This window comes from Mytilus californianus, unplaced genomic scaffold, assembly GCF_021869535.1.
Source record: "Mytilus californianus isolate M0D057914Y unplaced genomic scaffold, xbMytCali1.0.p SCAF_11, whole genome shotgun sequence".
NCBI lineage: Eukaryota > Metazoa > Mollusca > Bivalvia > Mytilida > Mytilidae > Mytilus > Mytilus californianus.
The window spans coordinates 47,917,874-47,938,949 of NW_026262593.1; the positions used below are offsets into that span (position 1 = coordinate 47,917,874).

The following is a 21,076-nucleotide window of genomic DNA, read 5'->3' on the forward strand; positions in this document are numbered from 1 at the left end:
TCACTGATCATTTCAGGCCTCAACATATACTCAATTAAGAATTATACAAAAGTTTTAGAAGACATGTTTTCATGTTGGACACTTTATATTACAATCATTGGATTTATTCTTAAGTTCCTCAAGAAGAACTGTAGGAAGTCGAAATTTCTTGCGATATGTTAACATTACTGACAAAATGTTAAATTATTGATCGTAAAAATATATGTCGGCATTATTTACGAATGCCTTATAGATATAAAGTAATATATGACATCCCTGTCGAACTGCAAAGAATACATTGTAACGACATTGATGACGGTATTATTGCCTTACACTCTCGAATCTAGATTGTTTTTGTTTTTATAAGCATAGATTTTCGTGATAAGTTATTTGACCAATCGTTTGTGGTTTCCTTATATAAGTTTCATTGATTATTCGGTAAGAATATATTAATATGTTACTGGGTAATGACCTCCTTTTTCTTCGATTTCTGAACTGTTAATGTACATAAAAATGTGGCCTTTAAATATTTTTAGGTTTTTATATACAGTTTTTTCCCGTGTCGATAGTTTTGTTTTCATACGAAAAAGTTGCCACCCTGACTTTTTTATTCACCTTACCAAGATACAGGAACATTTTAAAAATATATAGTTTTTTCTAGCTCTCTATATTCATAGGGCTTAAGACGTTTCATTGTAGCTTATGTTGCGTGCATTTAGTCGGCATACGCTTCATTTGTAAAATTTACAGACACGCAATTTATGGTTTTGACGAACAAAATATCTAGATTTCTACATATATAACACTTCATATCGATATTTTCTGTCAATTTTAATTATCGGTCACCAATTTAGAACTTTGAAAGAAACAAGTTCATTTCATCCCCACTCTTCGTTTTATATAATTTATCCGTTGTTATACATCCATGTAAGTTAGATAAGAGTAAAATAACAGATGTGATCTACTATAAAGTCTCTAGGTCTGCACCCGCTTAAAACAAAACTTTATTCAATGTTTTCAATTCAAACGAGTTTTAAAAGGGGACATCCATTTGTTGTTTCCCAAAAGACCGTCAAACTGCCAATCATAATACAGCTAGTATTTCGTATATTAGTTGGTTTTGTTAAGTTTTGTTTTTTTGAAAATGTTATTATTTGTTTTCATTGAATTACAATTTATCTTTTTCATTATTTCATTTATTTATTTATTTATTTATTTATGTATTTGTTGTTTGTTTATCTATTTCATGTATATTTTTATGATAAATATGTTTGTCAAGGGTATTACTGCAGGTCGGAAGAAGACCAAAGTGACCATATTCTTATATTCCATTCACCCTTCTATACATTCGTTTAAATTAATATTAGAACATAGTGACAAAGTTACACATGTGTAATGGCATCCGTTGAACATTAAATAATGAATATTTCAACTGACCATTTTTTCAAGCTCTAATTTCTCCAATGTGTGGTTGGAATGAAAAAAAATACAAAAGTCAACAGCTATGTGCTACATTTGTGTACGTTAACATTATCTTGTTTAATGAAAATTAACACATGCATCGCAGGGTTGCATTCGGAGGGGGGAAGGGGGCACCCGTTGCAACCCCTACTTAAATTATTAAACATATATATTTTTGTAATAAAAACGTCGAAAATTTAATTCAGATCGCCCCCTTTTTCCTTTCACTTTAATGTCGAAACCTGGATACGCTCTGCATCGAATAATTAAAGAAAATCAGAAAAACATATATCTTAATGTTAATATGCAATTCAAATTGTAGAACTATAACCCTAAACAATCCATTCATACAAGATTCAAGTTTCGTATACATTTCAGTTTAATGTTCAAAGGGAAGTAATCGGAATACAAATTTTACTGATAACGAAATGCAGTACAAATAATTGCTTAAAGAAAATGACGAAAAAACAACCAAATGTCCACAAACACTTCATAGAAACTGAAGACTGAACAGAATCCAAACAAAAACCGGATCGTGTCGACCATTATGAAAGTCAGGAACTGATGATACTACCGGAACACATGAGTTGCCTCCCGTTTTTGGTGTGATTCGTGTTGTTCAATCTTTAGTGTTTTGTGTTATGTTTTGTTATTGTTGTTTGTTGTCTTGTCGTCATTTATGGTCATGGTGTTTCCTTATTACTGAACATATCGTTTACTCTCTCTCTCTCTCTCTCGTTTTCTCTCTCTCTCTCTCTCTCTCTCTCTCTCTCTCTCTCTCTCTCTCTCTCTCTCTCTCTCTCTCTCTCTCTCTCTCTCTCTCTCTCTCTCTCTCTCTCTCTTTCGGGGTCTTCTTTTTATGTGCCTCAATTTGCATTATCCGTAAATTTTAAATGATATATAGTTGAAAATAGATTTGTTTCATTCGAATGGTAAGAATTGTAAGGTTGATGTAGTTTATTTACATTGAAGTAAAACAAAATTTTGTCCCGAGAAATAAACCATACGGTCAGTGCTTAACACACCATATTGTCGTCACGGTGATGGTTATATTATTGCGAACCATTTTCACACAGAAGACGTAGACGATGATTAGAAATCATCCCATAAAATGTGGGTAAATTGATAATGATTCTCATTATTTGAAATGAGATCTGGATGCAACAAAATCATTATCATTTGACCTTAACCTATCCAATTTAGTCTATTGAATAATGACAGAAGTAGTGTCATTTACTTAACTGTTTCCGCTGCATTTTAGTCTAGAAAGTAGTTTATAATATCAAAAACCTGTTTAATGACAACATTTTGGTAGATCTTTCGGTTGCAGTTCAAACGTTTTTCTCGCTTTTTTACTTCAACAGAGCTTGTAAGAGGTAAGTTGTATTGTTGACAATAGAAAATCTCTTGTATAACTATTCACGATGTACTGTAAATTCAACGTTCTCATATAGCTTTTCTCTTGAGCAAAAATCAAATCAAATCAATTATTGGATAAAGCACATTTAATAAATATGACATTGCGTAATCCATGTGTACTACAAACATGACATATACAACATGACAAATGATGTAAAAAAAATATAATGCAGAAAAAGTAAAAAAAATTCTTTCGTATAGTTCTTCCATAACTTATGGGAGACCAACTGACACTAAGCGTTATTATGAACTTCAAAAGTTTGTTTCAAACAATTACATATGTGTTTTACATTAACATAATTATTTGGATTATGTAAATATATATATGATTTGATATCATCCTCTTTAATCAAATTTTTGAAAACAATAATCTTCTCTCGTGGGTTTTCTTAAAGGGAACAAATTAAAAGGATGTACACTTCATCTTCCACTTTATCTCCACAAAATTTGAACAATCTTTCAGTTGCTTTTTGTTTATTGCATCTCCCCGTTTCAATAGCAATTAAGTGAATTCGCAATAATTCTAATTTTTGTGAGAAGTAATCTCTCATATTTTCTTACATTTTGGTAAATCAAAGCTCAGAAAAGCTTTAAAAGTCAAATGATGGGCTGATTATTAAAAGTAACATAATTTTAGGGTTTCTAAATAGCACGCCTATAATGTACACACATGTGTTCTTCAATGCACAGACGTTGTGTGATCGACATCTAGTATATAAAGAATTCCACTCAACCGCTGATATAGGGGCCGTCTAGAAATAAGAGTGAGGTGAGAGATTTTGCTCCATCTTGAAAGCCCCACTGTGATTTTGGGATGAAGAACAAAATAATAGCGCTGTTCCTTGATTTTTGGTTATTTTCACGAGCATGTAGTGATTTTGTGTCTTTATTTCAATTGATACACCAAATTCTTTCTTTAACCATTCTATTTGATTAAGATGTTTACAACCTTTGTGTATGGCTTCCCATACTTTATGCGCACACGTGTTTCTGGTGGTTATTCTAGAAACACGCGCCGTATGCGCTAAAGTATGTATACGTTTATATTATCGATATGATGCTCTTTCGTGTCACACGTTTTGTACGATAAAAGATATTAAGATATCAAAACAATCGGGAACCGCTAAAGCTAAGTATGTATACGTTTATATTGTCTTTATGATGCTCTGTCATGTCACACGTTTTGTAATAAACGAGATGTTTTGATAACAGATATTTGATATCATAATAATCGGGAACCCTGAATTTTAAACAAAACAAGCTGTCCCTGGTTAGGGAGAGGTTTGGCGCCTTCAAACATGTTTAACCCCGTCACATTCTATAGGTGCCTGTCCCAAGTCAGGGGCTGGTAGTTCAGTGGTTGTCGTTGGTTCATGTCTGTCATATTTGTTTTTCATTAATTGTTCTGTTATAAATAAGGCCGTTAGTTTTCTCAATTGAATTGTGTTTCATATTTTTCATGTCGGGGTCTTTTATAGCCGACTATACGTATTAATTGTTCTCATTGTCGAAGGCCGTACGGTTGTCCATAATTGGTTACATCCACTTCGTTTGAAATTTGGTGGATAGTTGTCTCATTAGAAATCATACCACATCTTACTTTTATTTTGAAAAGCAAAACCGGTTCTTATCAAAATCCCTTCAAGTCAAACTAAAATTTACAGATTTCCTCCTTAATATTCTTTAGAAAAAAGTTTGGTTTAGCGTCACAGACTCGAAGTTTAAATCTCCCAATATAATAGGGGAAAAAAAGGTGGCTTCTTATTTTTTTTAAACCGGTAAACAAATGTTGATTCACATTTTAGTATTTTATCCTATGTCTTCTCATTGATGTTTGAGGCCACAATATTGGAGAACAATGAAGAGTGGCGCTAACCGAAAACACAAAAGAATGGAATCCATTCCGACTAAAGAAAACTAAGAAACCAGATCTAATAGTTAAGAAATTATCATTAAGTTCTGATATCTATTTTAAACAATATGTTCGTGTGTCTGCATTCTTTTACTATTAGACTTGTGATGCCCATTGGAATTAACAATTAATGTAATAGCAGATTTTTTTAACCTATTTATAATTAATTTATAGCATTATAAACTGTAACCATTTTAATAATCAAGATGCGAATTTCATTAAATTATGTCTTATAAATGAAAGATTTGGGAATTTGAAAATTTAAGCTATCTCTTTTAAAAGATGAAACAACAGAAAAGGATAAAGATGTAGAATCAATCCTGAGGCGACTAAGCAGTTTAAATCAGTGAATAATGGTCGTTACTAGATTTGATTTGTATATGTTTTGATTTATCTGAAATATTTTTACTTTAGAAAATAGTCTTTTGTTGTGTAAGCGGTTTTTTAATGGATGATCTTTTTCAGACGGATATTCTTAAGCAGTATGACTTCAAATAAAAAGTCGTCCAGATGGGATGATTTCTTTGGAAATTTGTTAAATGGAGGCGATAAAAAGACCAACTATAACCACGAGGACGACATATCTTCAAGTGAAATATTAGGGATATGTTACACCGTAATAAATTCCCTTATTCTTCTGTCAAACTTGTGGATTATAATGCTTATCGTCTGCACCAGACTACGTAACAAAGTCTTCTGCTGGAAAATTGTCATTTGTTCTGTCGGAGACATCATATTCGGGATCATCCTCCCATTTCAGATTATGTCATCGTTGGATGAAAGAAGAGCGTGGTACTATGGTGAACTGTTTTGCAATATATCGCATTACATTTCGTCAACCCATCTCATGTTCATCGCATTAGCTTTGTGTTCGTTATGTTCTGATCGTATCTTGAAATCTATTTTGAAACAACGATGTTGCTTTATTAGTTGCCACGTGCTTCTGTTTTTATTACCATTTGCCGGAGTCTATTTTGGACTTATCCCAATCCTTGTGCGAAGCAACATCGTATCATTTCAAAATTTTACCGTCTCAGATGATAAATACGCTTTTTGTGAGCCTTCGAAGGACTATAAAGAGAAGAAAATTCTAGCCGTAGTCGTCTCTGAAATTCTTCTTAATACCATTTTTCTTCCAGCTTTGCTTCTTCTCGTCATTTTGGTCATTTACCGTTATAGAAAACGTCAGACCATACAAGACATTGAAGACAACGAGAACGAGACAAATCACTCGGCAGTTTCCGTGGACGACACGAAGTTGATGTCATCCAGCATTGTAGTGATTATAGTGACGATTGTCACGGTTGTATGCACAATACCGCACAGTGTTCTGTATTTCTGTTCTCCCGATTGTCTTTCTGAAAACGAGACTAGAACAACAAATGATGCGTTACGACAGTACGTGTATATACTATCGCTGATACCATCAGTGGCACGTCCGTATTTGTGGCTTTTTGATGTTGACATACGATCTTCCGTAAGACACATTTGTTGCCGTTGTTGCGAAAATGATAAAAAGAAATAATTGTTTACTGGTACCGTTAAGTGCAGGACAAAACAGACATTTTGTCAGTTGACAGTTTAACAGCTAGTGTAGAACTTGTTTTTTCATATTGTGAGTCTTAAAAATAGAGAAGTAAATCTCAAATGAACAAGCATAAAAATAAGATGTGCATTTCCTTTGTCATTTCATTTTGTTCCCTTCTAACAGAAGTTCCCCTGGAATCTTTGTTATAAATAATGCCATAATAACTGTTCCTTTTGGAACAACATTTTAATATTCTATACCCTTTATTCCATGTATTCTGCTCGGATCAAATACTGTAATATTTCAGTGGAATTAATATTCTAGAATATTTCTCTCATTTGGGACTAATAATATACAGTAACTTCTATTCCATGACACCCTAATGATTAGCTATAACAATGTATATGATATATATGCGGCTAATTTTTCTTCTTTTTTTTCGCATTCAAATAAGTTAATTAATTTTGTCATTTTTGTGATTGAAATATATCTTAAATCTGGTATATTATCTTTTTGTGTTCACAATCTAATTAAAATTCGTTATGCTCATATATGACGAGTACACGAGTTACGATATATCTGAATTTTAATCCAATTTTATCTATTCAAAAAGACCTACATACTTTTACAAATGAATGTAAATGTGCAAACTTAAAACATAAGAGTTTTTAAATGTATGAAATGTGTATTAATCTAACTGTTTGGGATTGATGTTTATTTTGTATTTCTCAAACTTCAACATGTTCAACTGTATGGCCTCATTAAAAATTCCCTCTTGGAACCCCATCATAATCGCTGTAACGTGTAACCTTTGCACATTTAAAACATAGTTTCCGCTGCCTGTGATATAAAACCAGGTTAGGACGATATTGGCATCTTGCAACTGTAAGTTTTATTTGAACTACACATTAATTAAATCATGTTAGAAGCATGCATCTGGTGCAGTAAATATTGATACCGTTAATGTTATTGTCTTAAAGTGAAATATTAGATGATGTTACACCGTAAAAGATTCCCCGATTCTTCTTTCAAAATAATTTATTGTGGATTATTCTGCTTATTATCTGCACCACACTACGTCGGAAAGTGTTTTGCTGAAAAATTGTCATTTGCTCTTTCGGAGACATCATATTCGGAATCATCATACCATTTCAATTTACGACTGATTGATTATTGGTTGCTAAACGTCCAGTGTGTGTTTCAAATTATGTCATCGTTGGATTAAATAATATTGTGGTACTATAGTGAACTGTTTTGCAACATATCGCATAACATTTTGTCAACCCATCTCACTTGTGTGTAATATATGCACATTTAAATCATAGTTTCCACTGTATGTGATCTAAAATTAGGTAGGGCATCTATGCATCTTGCAACTGTATGTTTTATTTGAACTACAAATTAATCAAGAGAGGCAAAAGATACCAAAGGGACATTCAAACTCACAATTAAGTCGAAAATAAACTGACAACGCAATGGTAAAAACGAAAAAGACCAAATGACAAACAACAGTATACAAAGCACATCATAGAAATCTATAGACTGAGCCCAATGATAGGGGTGACCTCAGGTGCTCCGGAAGGATAAGCAGATCCTGCTCCACATACATGACATATGGCATCAAATTATAAGTCGTGTTAATACTGGTGCAGTAAATATTTAATAGTTAATGTTATTGCTACCACTGGGTCGTTAGTTATCACCAGCCCAGTAGCCAGTACTTTATATGACAGCACTGACATGTAAGTACGTATATTGATTGATTAAAATTTGCTGTAATAAAATTTTGGAAATCTTTTGAAATTTAGGAATATAGTTCCCTCATGCAAAGTTCTGATTCTTTGTCCGGATATGACTATTTTTAAGGTCGTTTTTGGTTTGATAAGCATTTCAACGTTTGTATTAGGTTTTTGATTTTTATTGTGGCCTAAAAGTTCACTGAAGAGACATCTTGCAATGTCTTATTTTATACGCATTTTTTTTTTTTTTTTTTTTTTTTTTTGCTTGAACTTAGGTATTTTACATCCATCTCTGATAGAAATAAAAGGAATTTTCAGTTTAACTAATCAACAATTTCTTATTCTCAATGAATGATTTTATTGACTTTATATTCAAATCTAAATGGTAACGTACGTTTCGACAGACCGACAGACAGCACATGATGGATTGTTTCATCGTTGGTTACTAGTATTTAACGTCTAGTGGAAATCTTTTTATGTATATTCAAAACAAAAAAAAACAAAAAATCAAAAACACAACAAATTCAATAGATTGGTTCTGTAAATCTGGTCTACCGAGATTAAGTGCAGGAAATTCAGACTGCCCCTGGAAAAAGAGGTTATGTTGGGTATGAACTATAACATTGCCTTGCAACGCACCTAAGGACCCAAACTAATTACTGTAAGCTAGACCGGTTATTTAACGTGCTTAAAGCGTGTCGCTCTCCCTACACGAGTCAAGCAGACTGTTTTGATTTAAGCGCCACTGATGAGTCTAATGTCGACGAAGCGCACGTCTAGCATAACACATTATAACCCTCAGTATCTTTGGTGAGTTTTTACAACTGAATGGTCATTATCCGGGGATCGGCCTGTGTAGATGAACCTTTGTACGAGGAGTTTTTACAACTGAATGGTCATTATCCGGGGATCGGCCTGTGTAGATGAACCTTTGTACGAGGAGTTTTTACAACTGAATGGTCATTATCCGGGGATCGGCCTGTGTAGATCAACCTTTGTACGAGGAGTTTTTACAACTGAATGGTCATTATCCGGGGATCGGCCTGTGTAGATCAACCTTTGTACGAGGAGTTTTTACAACTGAATGGTCATTATCCGGGATCGGCCTGTGTAGATGAACCTTTGTACGATGAGTTTTTACAACTGAATGGTCATTATCCGGGGATCGGCCTGTGTAGATCAACCTTTGTACCTCGTACATTTATTTTTCCCTCGATTGTGTCATTACTTAATGCGACTTATCACCGAAATTTGACTTTAAATGAGTAGCATGATTGTTGCCACTATTTGTGCAGAGGTTGCTTACCCTTCCGGGGCACCTTAGTTCACCCTCGATTTTAATGGGATTGATGTTGTTCTGTCTTTGATTTTCTCCTTGTTGTTTTGTGGACTGTTATTTTTCTTTTTAGTTCACAGAGTCGCACTTTGTTTAGTCCACAGAGCCTGGCACTCTTTTTAGTCCACAGAGCCTGGCACTCTTTTTAGTCCACAGAGTCTGGCACTTTTTTTAGTCCACAGAGTCTGGAACTCTTTTTAGTCCACAGAGTCTGGAACTCTTTTTCGATTGTGACATCACTGAGACTTATCACCGACTTTGTACCTGCCACTCGTAATACGGCAGGTGACACACATGTGGAGCAGGATTTGCTTACCTTTCCGGAGCACCTGAGATCATCCCCTGGTTTTGGGTGTGGTTCGTATCGTTGAGTCTTTTGTTTTCTATGTAGTGTTTTGTTAACTGAAGTTTGTATGTTTGTCCTTTTCTTTTTTCCATTGTTGTCTGTTTTTATTCGACTTTTGGTTTTTGATTGTACCCTTGGTATCTTTTTTTTTTACCTTTTTTCCTTAGAAAGAAGAGGTAATAACAATGGTTCTATTATTATACAGTATTTAAGGTCATGAACAGTTGAACACCAAACTGACATGTATAAGCATGTAGATTGTTTTGTTTACTTGAAGTGGTACATAAATGCCAGTAAATATTTCTTTTTTATGTGTATTTCAAAGATACTACACTTTTACTATGTTGTTATATTTATTTTATTTATAATAAAACAGAATAGCAAAATTCATATGAGGTCAACTTTGCCTGAGGGAGTTGGATCTTAGTATTTTTAATATTCTCTCAATTTATCAATGAGGAATTTTAGAGAAGAAAAATATGTAATAAATCATGTTAGAACAGAAGCACGGACTATTGAGCTACCTTCGAAGACTAACAGTCCACCAATAGGTTATCGACCCAGTTCTAGTAAACGAAAACAACACTATAATTGCGTATGTCTGTAGCGCTTTCCTGGATTTACCGTCACCAGGAACGCTCGAACATAAACATTTGAAAGCCAGGGATGGGTAAATACGTAGAGACGTTAGGAGTTATATGAAAAACCAGGAACGGGACCCAAAACGAAAATAGACAAATTCATCTAGGGTAAACTTTTAGGGTTTATCTTTAAAGTTTGGTGGATTGTTTCCTAAAGCTGAACTCATCTTTTATGTTAGGGTTATGTTTAGGGAAATGTAAGGGATATGTCTATAATTTCCAGTTTGTTGCCTGGAACGCAAACCGTTTTTATATTTATTTGTGAACTCAAAATCTGCAAGTAGAATTTTCTAAAACAGTATTAGTAATAGAAATATTAAGATAACTCGCACTGTTAAGTTTCAATCAGTTTAGTCATAAGTCAAATTCAGCGTTAGATTGTTCATCTTCTATGTATTTTCAAACAGTTAACCGGAACCTTAATCAGACTGCTACTGACAAATTCAGCCATAGTGCAAAGTCTTCAATCAAAATCAAGACATGACTTATTATCAGGTTTCCGCAAAGAAGTAAACATTAGGTAATATAGATATGTTACCAGCAAATTAACATTTTTGAGAAATTGCCAAGTATGTTTCTTCAGAGAACAGGTTTATGTACTTTATTTTCGTAATCAGAACTTTAAGATAAAAAAGTGTTTTGTTAAAAAGGGGTTCGTGTTGCTCTTGCTTTAGATTTTAGTGTTGTTCTTCTGGTTTTTAAATTATGGTAATATTGAGAAAAAAAATTAATATCATTTCAAAAGCTTCCGAAATTAAAGATGGCAAAGCAAACTTTACAAGATAATTGTATTGCACTTGTCATCATCAAACTGCTGATTTAAAATGTTCTGGTGTAGGAGAAGAGTGCCAGAAAAAATGAATTACAAAACACTTTTGTCGTTTATTATTATCTTAAAACCATTTTGTTAGAAATAAGCTGAATTATGGAAAATGGAAGTTATTTCATGTACGTCTTCTTCCACTGGTTGGGACTAAAAAGAGGTAAAATCTCAGAAAAATGGTTTACACCGCCGTATATTCTTGTGACTGTCCAAAATCAGAAACATCGTCAGTGTCTTATCTTAAATGTTTCTGTTATTTGGAAAATTTAGTAGGTAACGTTAGATCTTTGATTGTTTTTGTTTGATTCATTCATGCACGACTTTTATAGACTCGGGGCGATTTAGTCTAAGAGCTTGTCTTATTGCATAGACACTTGTCTATTATTGAAGACTGTATGTTGCCTTTAAGATGTTTTTGGTTAATTTTGTAGTTAGGTCTCATTAACGTATACCTTATGCTTCCTTTTTATTCATACAAATAAAAAGTCAACGAAGTATCCTGAAGGTATAATAACGGCTAAATATGAAATGCTCCATGTACAATACCCCTTTGTAAAACAGACAAGTTTGGTGAGGACAATAGTTTAAACTTCTTAACCACCATGCTATCATTGTTTACCGATATGAATGACAATTTTCTATGCGGGTGCCACATGTGGAGCAGTATTTGCTTACCCTTACAGAGCGTCTGAGATAACCCCGATTTTATAGTGGGGCTCAGTACTTAGATTTCATGGTTGTGTTTTGTTAACAGTTGTCTAAATTTTCGTCGATTTAGTTTGGTATTTTTCATGACGTTATCAATGTGTCATCACTTGTCAGTTTGAACCTCCTTTTGTATCTTCCGCCTCTTTTATATGGGTATTACTATAACTCCTTTAAGCTGTTTACTTCAGATATATCTAACAATTGTCGTTTACCGTATACAGTATACGTCAAACGTGGAGCGTATGATTGGTTGTATGGGATTCATAAATACACAGTCGCTTACTATCGTAATAGGCATGCTCAATTGTATGCACTGCGTTTGGAGAATATCACACTCTCCATGTTTTGATTTGTGCGAAAGAACCCTTGTAATAACTCTTTGGAGTGACCTTCATGTATAACAAGTCAAATGTCTGTCCTTTAGTTATCTCGCTTATTTCTTTTTCTAGTGTAAGGGAACGACCATTTAACGTCAAGGAGGGGGGTTATGGTTTTTTCCTAAAAAATATTCTCATCCCCAATATGATGAAAAAAAATATTGTGTGGTCAAGCAGATGACCAAAAAATTTATTCTGAATCCCTGAATCCAGATTTTCCCCATACCTTATTGTGTTAAATTTTGAAAAAAAAAAATTTGATTGATATAGCGTTGAAAAACTAAAAAAAATGTTCGCGCTTTGTGCGAAAAAAAATTTCTGACTCAGACAAAAAAACAATTGCCCCCCTTGAAGTTAAACGGTTGCTCCCTAAGTCCAACATTTCCGTCAATCATCATGTTGCATACCATACATTAGTAATTTATTGTTTACTGTTAGCCAACTAATTTTCCAGAGCGATTTCTTTTCGCGCATTTTCGAGTGTATAAATAACGCGAATAATCGATGCACACTTGTCAAACTTATTTAAGCTTCACTTGTGAATATACATCCAAAATAAAAAAATCGCAAAAATATATTGCATCAGAATCAGCTAGAACTGAAGTCGAAAAAAAAATGTTACTAAGTCTGAAATTGATAACATTCAATGGATAATCGATTGAATAAAATTGGCATTTTGTATCGAATTTATATTTTTATTTTAGATTCTTTTGATAAAAATGAGTACAACTGAAAGCTCTGAGTGGAGTTTTGGCTGGGGAAATTTCGGAAATCCTCTTGAGAAACTATTCGGAAAAGAAGACACCGAAGAGGAAGAAGATCCTTCAATATCTTTAAAAAGAGCCACGATGGTTTTAGTCATTTGCTACAGTATAATAGACTCACTGATAATTACTTCCAATCTGTTGACTTTATCGATGATAATTTGCACTAGACTGCGCTGTAGTCTTTTTTATTTAAAAATCTTAATATGCTCAATCGGTGATATAATCTTTGGAGTTGTTTTGGCATTTGCTGTTCTTGAATTAAAGGACAATAGGCGTGCGTGGTACTATGGTGATGTATTCTGCTACATTACAAAATATATTTCGGCGACTCATCTTATTTTCATCTCCTTTTCACTGTGTGCCTTAATTTCCGACCGAATCATAAAGGAGACTATTCAGCACAAGGTGGCGCTGTCCTGCATTCATGTTTTCCTGCTGACGTTGCCATTCGTTGCCACATACCTAGTTGCCGTGCCAGTTCTCGTTTCAAACGATATTGTCATAATTACAAACCTAACAGACACGGACAAAAAAGATTATACATTTTGTCGGTATTCACAAGATTATGAATCACACAAAATCATAGCCGTATCAATTTTAGACGTTATGCACAATACTATTTTCCTGCCATTTATTATTATTTTATCAATAACATTAATCAGCAGACGAAAACGAAGACATCCCACGAACACCTCTGAAGCCATGGACGATACATATATTAAGCGTGGTAGCAATGAACGTAGTTCATGTAACGCTAACTTGTCATCGGGTATGGTAGTAATCATCATCACCATCGTCACAGTTTTCTGTACAATACCAAACTGCGTTCTTCACTTCTGTTCTCCTGATTGTCTTAATGAAGACACGATGTATAGTGTACCGCATTATCTTTATATGTTGTGTCTTGTACCATCAATTGTAAGGCCATATTTGTGGTTGATGGACAAAAAGATGCGACAAGTTGCAGCAAAAATTTGCTGTTTCATTTGTAGAAAGAACCAATTGACATAACAGTTTATATAAATGTATATAGCGTTATATTTTGTGTTCAATATGTGAAAATCATTTAAGTGCCTTACTAATAAATTCAAGTAAGAATGCTTGCATATACTTAATTTACAAGACCCGCACTAAACTAATTGCTATGCATCTGTATATAGTTTCATGGCAATCAAGGGATGTAAACAACTGACATATAGCCAGTAACTGACAAACTATTGCGAACAAGTTTCGTCTGTTATGCCATGGTGTTTTTGTATTGTACTGAATTTGGTATCAATGACAAATCATTTATAGTCTTTGTAAAATTTCAATTACCCCCCCCCCCCCCACCCCCACCCCACCCATAAAGGGTTGACAGGGGAATAGAAATATGATCACTATAGGTCTTCTTTCGACCGGCAGTAAAAACCTTGTCATAGTGGGGCGTCCGTTTGGCTGTGCGGGATGAATGGGGACGTTAAATCCGATGCCTCGTGTAGAAAGATTGCTACGCTCTCTGCACGTTAAGAACTGTTGTTACAACTCTTTGAAGGGTCCGTTGGTGGCCTGTTGTAATGCAAAAATTCTGTCCCTATCCAATATACCCTCATTTTCCAGTGGCAGTCTAAATTTCCCCCACCATCTTCCCGGACAGCCTCTATTACAGGACCTACCTATTGTATTTATCGTTAATTTGTTCTCGTCCTGAACATGCATGAAATATTTGCCACTGGACGTTAAGCAACCAACAATCAATCAATCAATCAATTAACTCGGTTGGATTTAGAGCTTTGGCATAATGTCTTATTACTGTTAAAAACCTTATGTTGACTCTAGATGTCCATGATGTTTATGTGTGAAGTTACCTTTATATCAAATGACCGAATAGAATCCGACCTTCAACCGAATTAATTTCAGATTAAAAATAGCAATTAGCAAATGTGCTGAATTAAAAGTAAAGGGCAATCAAAAACAATAAGTCAATATCATAGTCAAAAGAAAGGGAAAAAAAGACAAAGAAAATCCCCAAAACACACTCCACAGAAAACTAACGATTGAACCCCTACAAAACCCCAGTGTGAACTTATGTTCTCTAAAAGGGTTAAGCAGTTCACATGTCCCAGTAGTGGAAACAGTCGCGTTTTCCTAAACAAGTACTTGTATATAAATTCCTCAGTCACATTCTGCGTTGACAATAATAGCTAAATGAAAGGACCAGATCGAGGTATATTTGAATATTTATAATTACTTGAGCAATCTGTAATTGACTGTCATATTCTTGACCTGGTACAGTCATTTTACAAATGAAAGCGTAGGTTGAGTCAGGTTTATCGACCAGGTCAAACATTCAAATTGTATGGCTTTCATTTCAGTTCCAATTAATTATGAATTTTGGAGTTAGCAGCCCCTATCAGACATGATTTATTCATCCCAAACAGTGAAACAGAATCTCCGCAGCAAGTATAAATGTTAGGCCTCTGGCACGTCCATAGTGTATGGCATACCTTAGTCTCATACAAGTTTTTGTTTTGACTCGCGACCTGACTGTGTATTTATACATGCCATACACAGTTCATATGGATTAACTCATCATGCAGATTTGTTTTAAGGTCCCTAGAATGTCGACAGAGCATGACATACTTCTATATATTTATTTGATTTAACAATTCCTTCCTGACTGGATGTGACAGTATTTATACCTCCCGCAAAGTAAAACTGTCGCTCTTTTCCAGAGTTGCGTTTAAGTGTCCTCGTTCACAGAGCATGGCATCCTACGCCTCCTACACGTTTTTAATTCAACTTCTATCAAACCGGCCGTGACTGTATACGAGTTATTGATTTTTTCAGAAGAGCGGTAAAGACTACTAGTTATCATTATTCACGTAGCAAAACGTTGCCGAGCAAAACGTTGCCGATGTATACATATGCTTACCCAGATTTCTAAAGTCTTGTCCAACGTTATGATTTTTTTCTGCTTTACAACAATAAAATATTCACAATAATTCTAATGCATGATAATATGTAACGTACTGTATTTAAAGAGTTGTTAGGGATTTGACGATCGCGAAATATCCATTTTTCTGGCTTTGTAGGTCGACATATGCATAGAAACATCAAGTTTGTCGGCATGTTTTGTAAGGTTAATGGTATTATGTATTCCCCTCAAATTGAATTTATCATCTGTATTATCATACATACAATTATGGCAGAGACAAACAATTATGGCTGGGTAAGTTTTGGTATATAAATGTCATCCTAGTATTTAACAGCAATAGTATTTTTCATAAATTTTGAGGTTCCTTAGGGATGAGCAAAGAGCACGTGAAAGTCATTATATGTGGAAAGGTCTACTGGTGAATGATAAGTTCCCGATATTTCCGCCTGCCCAGCAGCCAGCTTGATTTTAAGGAAACATCTTGTCCGTAAATGTCAAGTCTATAAAATGTTATTGTGTTTAATCTAATGTTGTAACTCTCTTTGGCAAAGATGACCTTATACGAGTTGTTTGGAACTCTGTTACGGTCGTTTTGGTTATTATGTTCTCCAACGTTTTAATGTTTAGTTTTCCAAACTTTTGGTCAAGCTCTTGAGTACCCGATGAAAATTATTTCAGACACACGTTTTAATCGTACAGTAAAATTGATTATGATGGATTGTTGTTTAACGTGCAGTGGCAATTATTACATGCATATCGATCAGGATGGGGAACATGTTAATTTGATATGAATGTGGGCCCTGCTGTGTATTTGACCGACAAGCTGTCAGTGGCGGAATTTTAAAATGCTGATTCACAAGGTAACAGCCACCCAACCCAATTAAATCATTCTGACAACGACATAAAAAGACATTGCTCTTACTAGATGCTATTTGTTTAGAGGAGAAACACTATATATTGTTTTTAAGTCTGTGGGTAGACCTGACCGGGGACCTATCCCACGATCTCCCACACTCGAGGCGAGCTCCCTACCGTGAGACCACAAAGGCGGTTACACGGACAATAGTTATGGTCAGTTAGGAAGCAAACCCAGCGTTTTAGTTTTCTATGCAGTGAGGCTTAGCTCTTTCATAAATGCAATGGTTGTGTCTGCAAATCACATGCCTCTGGATTTACAGGTTTTAATACCTTAGAATTGAGTGAAGAATGCTTAATAGTTTACTACACAAACAAAGTATATTGTAGTATAACAATACTAAAATACTGTGAAAATTTACTAAGCTGAGCAACTGTAGATTTTATAAAAAAAAAATAGATCTCAATCTTGACAATATTAGATTTTAAGCTCACCTGTCTCAAAGAGGCAGTGTGACTTTTGCCATCACTTAGCATCTGTCGTCTGTCGTCTGTCGTTCGTTGTTCATTAACTTTTACAAATATCATCTTCTCTAAAACTACTTTACCAAAATAAACGAAACATGGCTTGTAGATATTTTGTGCTTTACATCTTTGCTAATTATAATTTCAGGGGTTCAAATTAACATTTGGTACTGGAAGGTCCAGGACCTTTGACACTCCAAACTGAAAGGTCCACAACCTAAATCCCAGGTCCTACTTTATTTGAAATTTTTCATAACTCAGTAAGATACAAAATTAATATGTTTTTTGTCTTAGGTTAGCTTGTTTAATTATATTTGAACTGCCTGCAATATTTTGTTAAGTTTACAAGCATATAAATGTAGCACTAAACTGTCAGTGTCACTGTGGTATAACATGTATAATAATAAACTTGTCTTACAAGTATATTATGAACTCAAATAATCTTTTTTTTTTTTTGGTATTGGGGAGGGTGTCACTGTGAGTGGGTGTGTTGTCTCAATTATTTGTAATTATACCATTATCTCAGGGCTTACACTACTTCAGATCATAGGGAGAAGTGACTTCTATAAAGGGCTATATGTATCTTTTTTATACTGTTCAAGTCATAACCGAGTATACAATTAAAGTAACAGTTCAAATTCATAGCTGTCAGGGGCGTTTCTATGATATTTGAATCAAATCTTTTTGGAACTTTTTTGCTAAAAAAACATAAAATAATTGTGAAGTGCACTAATGTAACAAGATTAGCAGATTACGATAGGTTTTTTTTTAAAGGGGGGGGGGTGCGTACGCCCATTACGCCCTCACCTGGACTCGCCCCTGGCTGTGTAAGTTCATCATATGTTACACAATTATATTAGTTCCTCTCTTGTCAGAAACTACTAACTAAATAGCTAGCACTAATAAAGAAAGAACTTTGTTTACATCAAAAATGAAAATAAAGCGTGCAATGCTTAATTTTCCGCTTTGGGGTCAATATTCTTCTGTCAGATGTGCCATTCATGGGTCCGTAGTCATTATCCTTAGAATCCGGATGTCATTCATAGCTGGTCCTTTCCCGAATACGACCAGTAGTTTGTACAAATATTTCAATGACGGACGAGAAAATTTACAAACAAAATTAAACGATGTCTGAAACGCTATTTGGAAGGGAATATGACGTATTTAATGCACTGAATGAATTACAAATTTACTTAAGGCAACTTTCATCACTTCTAATGGGTAAACAAACTTATTTTGCCGACATTTAAAATGGTTTGAAGTACGCTCTCGATGTCAATAGTAATATGGCTTTGAAATTACGATACTGATTGTTAAAAGGGTTGGCAAAGTTGATTTTTATTTTCTTTCAAATCGAAGGTCCGTCGGGCGTAGCTAGTAACAAAAATGAAAGTCCGATTGCAATAGTGGAAGGTCACGGACCTCAGACCACCGCTAATTTGAACCCCTGAATGGGTAAACAAACTTATTTTGCCGACATTTAAAATGGTTTGAAGTACGCTCTCGAGGGGTATACCATGTCAATAGTTATATGGCTTTGAAATTACGATACTGATTGTTAAAAGGGTTGGCAAAGTTGATTTTTATTTTCTTTCAAATCGAAGGTCCGTCGGGCGTAGCTAGTAACAAAAATGAAGGTCCGATTGCAATAAACACCGTCTGGTTCAACTTGTCAATTTTCTGATTTGTCAAAATTCAAGGGTTGAACTTAGTAGATATATTATTCATTATAGAATACCTTTTAACATTCAACATTGTATGCAATGCGCATTTTATTTAAAATGGATTAAAACGTCAACACAGAATATATTCATATTAATGACCCCATTAATATGATCAACTTACAAAAAAAAAAATAGCATTGTACGGTGATAATTTTTTGAGTGACTGAATTCAGTCACCTGATTGCATCTTCATATAACATAATTCAATAAGTACAATAGAAAGTAACATTACCATTTTATTCGTAAAATATCTATGAAATACATTTGTACTTGTTGCTTCTTAACTAATACCTATTCCTGTTAATTCAGATGAAACAGAATTCGGATTATAGATTAATACAAGCAACATATAACAGGATAACAGCTACATGAAATTAACTCTTTATCCTGTTCATTATTTTCACAAAATGTTGACTGAATTCAGTCACACAGCATTTGATAGAAGCTACAAGAAATTGTACTAAATTAGAGTGTTTTCTAAGACTTAAATTACACCAAGTGTGATTACATAGTATACACATCTATAATACAGATGACTGAATTCAGTCAATACAAATTCAGGAAATATTTGTTGAAAAGACCAGTTCTGCAGCAGTAAAAAAAATATTATGACTGAATTCAGTCACAAAATTAGGTTTACACATTTATATTCACTAGAGCATCAACTCATAGCAATGTGTATTGCTGTTTAGTTCAGTCAGAAGGGGAATAATTAAGGGATGTCACTCTAGTAACCATTTATAAAATGACACTGGAAATTATTTCCATGGCGATTATCCCTCCCCAATCACTGTCTATTGATTTCGAAAATGCATAGTTAGTTTACAGGTTTATGTTTGTGATTTGGTCAGTTTAAGGCTGAACATTAACGGTTATTACATTAGATGTGCATGCAGTTGTACTAGATTTTGCACATTTCATCTCCATAATGATTATTTTCCCTCCCCCAGTCATGATTCATTGACTTTGAAACTTTTACATAGGGTCAATTTCTATACTTTAGTATATCAGAATACTGATGAAAAATGGGTAATTAGTCATTTAAGTATTGTAATTTAAATTTCAACATTTGCATAATATATATCCATCAAAATTGCACACAGGTGATTCATATCTCTGTATATATTAATTGGTCACTAATACTTGCCATCAAAATTATGTCATAGTTTTAAATAAGCAATTTCGTGAACGAATTTAAAAAAGCCGTGTTGTTCAGTGGTTGTTGTTGGTTCATGTCTGTCATATTGTTTTTCATAAATTGTAATAAATTAGGCCGTTATTCTTCTCAATTGAATTGGTGTTTAATGTCGGGGTCTTTTATAGATGACTATACAGTATGGCTTTTTCTCATGTCGTTGAAGGTCGTATGCCTACGGTTACATCATTTGAACTTTCGTGGAAAGCTGTCTCAATGGTAATCAATTCAAATAGTTCCAAACTTTCCAAATTTTTTTTTTAATTATTTATAATTTTATGAAAATGAATAAAAGCAACCTTTGAGATGAACTTCACCTTAACATATTAATTTTTAATTAAAAGGGTTTTTCATTGTTTAAGAAAAAAAAAATCAAGCACAATTAACTGTTAAGTTTCATTGGTAAGAACACAATTTGCAATTTCACCAAAAAACAAAAAAACACAAAATACAATGAAAGCCAGAATATATCATATGAAATGTGACAATGTTTTAAATGTAGTGTGTAACAACTAGAAGCATCAAGAAGTCTGACTTTCTCACTTAGAAAGGTTAAAAAAAATTGATAAAAACATTGCGAAAAAATGAAAATATTTTAATGTCTGGATAATATTATTTATTCAATGTAAATCCAGTAGAAACAATTGTTGTCACTTCATAAATTTAAAAAAGCTTGATTTTTTTTTCAAGCGAAAAGCGGTTAAAAACTGGATCACACTTGAGACCTGCATGTTCATCTTTTAATAATGTTTTGTAGATCATCACAGTATTTAAAGTTTAAAAAAAAACTGTTTCACAAAAATAGAGGTTGTCTAATTTAAATA

General features: G+C 33.9%; 2 protein-coding genes across 2 annotated transcripts; both read left to right on the forward strand.

Moving 5' to 3' along the window:
- The first annotated feature begins 2,729 nt into the window (after window positions 1-2,729).
- LOC127720986 (uncharacterized) lies at window positions 2,730-6,579 on the forward strand. Its single transcript, XM_052227704.1, has 2 exons — window positions 2,730-2,816; window positions 5,237-6,579. Exon 2 carries the CDS (start codon window positions 5,256-5,258, stop codon window positions 6,294-6,296), a length of 1,041 nt encoding a protein of 346 aa, XP_052083664.1. The 5' UTR covers window positions 2,730-2,816; window positions 5,237-5,255; the 3' UTR covers window positions 6,297-6,579.
- A 319-nt stretch (window positions 6,580-6,898) lies between these two features.
- On the forward strand, window positions 6,899-14,138 carry LOC127720987 (uncharacterized). Its single transcript, XM_052227705.1, has 2 exons — window positions 6,899-7,184; window positions 12,974-14,138. Exon 2 carries the CDS (start codon window positions 12,989-12,991, stop codon window positions 14,045-14,047), a length of 1,059 nt encoding a protein of 352 aa, XP_052083665.1. The 5' UTR covers window positions 6,899-7,184; window positions 12,974-12,988; the 3' UTR covers window positions 14,048-14,138.
- The last annotated feature ends 6,938 nt before the right edge of the window (window positions 14,139-21,076 follow it).